This window comes from Oratosquilla oratoria, chromosome 20, assembly GCF_046742065.1.
Source record: "Oratosquilla oratoria isolate Oo_2021 chromosome 20, ASM4674206v1, whole genome shotgun sequence".
Lineage (NCBI taxonomy): Eukaryota > Metazoa > Arthropoda > Malacostraca > Stomatopoda > Squillidae > Oratosquilla > Oratosquilla oratoria.
Window position 1 is genome coordinate 7424702 of NC_134796.1, and position 2500 is coordinate 7427201.

Below are 2500 nucleotides of genomic sequence, written 5' to 3' on the forward strand. Positions count from 1 at the left end.
ATTATAACTGATATGATTGATATGGTCGAATCTGCCTTTTTGATAGTGCAGGTGTTCTTGTTGGTTGACTCTCGTGTGAAGCCAACTTGACCGAGGATTAGATCACTAAAAAGGGGTCCCGTTGAAGATTGCATCTATTATCAAGATCTGACGTCGTGTAGCTAATGCATGCGCGTGCGTGTGTGCACGCCGGTATAGAATGAATCAATAACACTTAATCTGCAGGGATTTCTTGCAAAAGATATTTTGCACTGTTAGTATTCGCTGACCACAGCGAGAGTGTTTTTGTCTTTGGGCCGATGAGCACTGCGTGATTGTCTTTGAATGTAGATAATACATCTGAGATGGGGGTGGATGTGATGTTGAGTTCCTCAACGAGGGGCGAAATTTTTTCCTCGCGCAATGAAAAAACCAATGGTACCATATAGAGCGTTTAGTCCTGTGTTTAGCTGATTTGGACATGCGGAAGGAGTTAGTATGTCTGTTACGTTTGGAATGCATGTTCATAGCTGTAAGTAATGTGAAAGTGGTAGAGTCCTACGGAAGATTTGGAGTAGGTGAGGACTGGGAACTCGGTTGTATGATGGTGGTTGAACAGTTTTTCCTAGCAGCTAGTGCATCCTCGTGTGATGAAGCGAAGTGAATTTGAGTGGAGTACAAGCAACTGACAAGAGGTCATAGTCTACCTGTGCCTGCTCGGCCACATGAAAGTGATTTACGTTATGAGGAGTTGCTGATAGCAATGTACATAGGAAATGATTTACATAAATTATACTATTTTGAGCAGAGTAAATGACTATGTTATGTTCCTTCATCAGTTGTAAACCTATGAGGATATCAACAGGAAAGTGAGCGTCGGCTACGTAGGCGGTAATTAGAATGGATGGACACTCATCTTTGAAGCTAATGTCTAGGGAGAATTTATCGATGATCGGGAATGGTACATCATCTACATTGCAAAGGTTGACGCCGGGGAATTTATAGAGATCCTGAATTGACGTTATGTTGACTGGGGAACACCTCTCGAAAAATATTTTCACCTTGGTGTTACAAGAATCTGAACTGGATATTAAGCAAAGGAAAGACACATTTGGGGTATCCAGAGTATGAACAAGTAGGTTTGACGAGAGAACTTCAGGGCATGAAATGAATAGCCTTGATGTTCACTGAATCTTGGTGTTCGTAAGTCATAAAGGAGATGTGTTACGTGAATGTCTTACGGGAGAATGATCTAGAGGGTTTGACCTCTGTTGCCTCCGTGCTAACAGTACATGGCAACGTTCACTTGTGTGGAAATATGTTCCGTGATAATCGCAGTGTCGGTTTGTTTGTAAAGGTTGTCTGTGATAACATGTGTTTGCAAGGGGTCCTGGTTTGTGACAGTATGGACAAACTAGTTTTATGCTTTTGGACAGCGTTGGCGTGAGCGATGTCAAGTGCGAGATGTATGTCTCGACCTCGTGTTATACAATGTGGACCGTGTGACTTGGACTATCATATGGGTGGGTGCAATAGGTACTGACTGGCTTTGAATCTGGAAGAATGCTTTGTCAATGTCAGAGAATTTCTTCGAGAATTCGCCTTGTGTGATACCTGGTGTGAATGGGATATTACCAGCTTTCTGGAGTGTGTCTGGGATAGTAGTCGAAAATACGACATAAGTGAGATTACTTGTTCTAATGAAACTTTGTCGTCTGAGACCCAGTCAGAGTTATTGGGGATCATTCTTAGTTCGCTTTTGAATGTTGAAGCAATCTTCACAGCTTTCTCGTTGGTGTAGTGTGGACCATGATTGTATGTCATACCCAATGAGTATTAAGGGAAAGTGATCCAAGCGGCTCAAATGATGCAAAGGACTTTTTAAAGTGCTCTACGAAATTATTATAAGACTTAGTTTCCTCAAAAAGATCAGACTGAATGACGTCATCAGGTATTGTGTTATTTTTGTCTATTCTGGATGTTAGAATAAATGTTTTACTTTTGTCATCTGTAATGTTCCTACGTGCTATTTATGATTCAACTTCAAAGAGGAAATTGTGTACAGGAATGTATCTTCTCAGTATGCGGAATCAGCTTGGGTGCCTCGTAGGAATGTATTGTTAAAGATGGAATCCTTAACCGCTGTTCCACATTGGTTGGAGGCGTTGAAGATAAGCTATTCGTGGCTTCTGGCCTTTATTGCGTTGCCTCCGTGACTGCTCTTTCCACCAGCGGAGCTGACGAAAAAAATGGTGGCGGTTACCAATTATACATTTTACACTTAGATTTCAAATAGTGGCGGTTGCCAACAATATATTTTACACTTATTATTGTAACATCTTTTGTCCAATTATTTACATTCATATACATTATGGAGCTGAATATGGACACTAATGTCATTTATATCATTCAATCTGCCGGTTTGTGAATGCAGGTGTTCTCGGCGTTTGACCCTCAGGTGAAGCCAATTTGACCGAGGGTCAGATCACACAATAGGAGTCCCGTTGAAGATTACTTCTAC

General features: G+C 41.3%; 1 protein-coding gene across 1 annotated transcript in view; it reads right to left on the bottom strand.

Annotated features, from left to right (window-relative positions):
• Positions 1-1803, bottom strand: part of LOC143036092 (uncharacterized) — a 13491-nt gene extending 11688 nt beyond the window's left edge. The window contains exons 1-2 of the mRNA XM_076203349.1: positions 1672-1803; positions 1524-1593 (exon numbers count right to left, since the gene is read on the bottom strand). Of these exons, the coding sequence (XP_076059464.1) occupies positions 1524-1593; positions 1672-1803 (202 nt within the window). The remainder of the gene's footprint in view (positions 1-1523; positions 1594-1671) is intronic.
• Between the last annotated feature and the right edge of the window lie 697 nt (positions 1804-2500).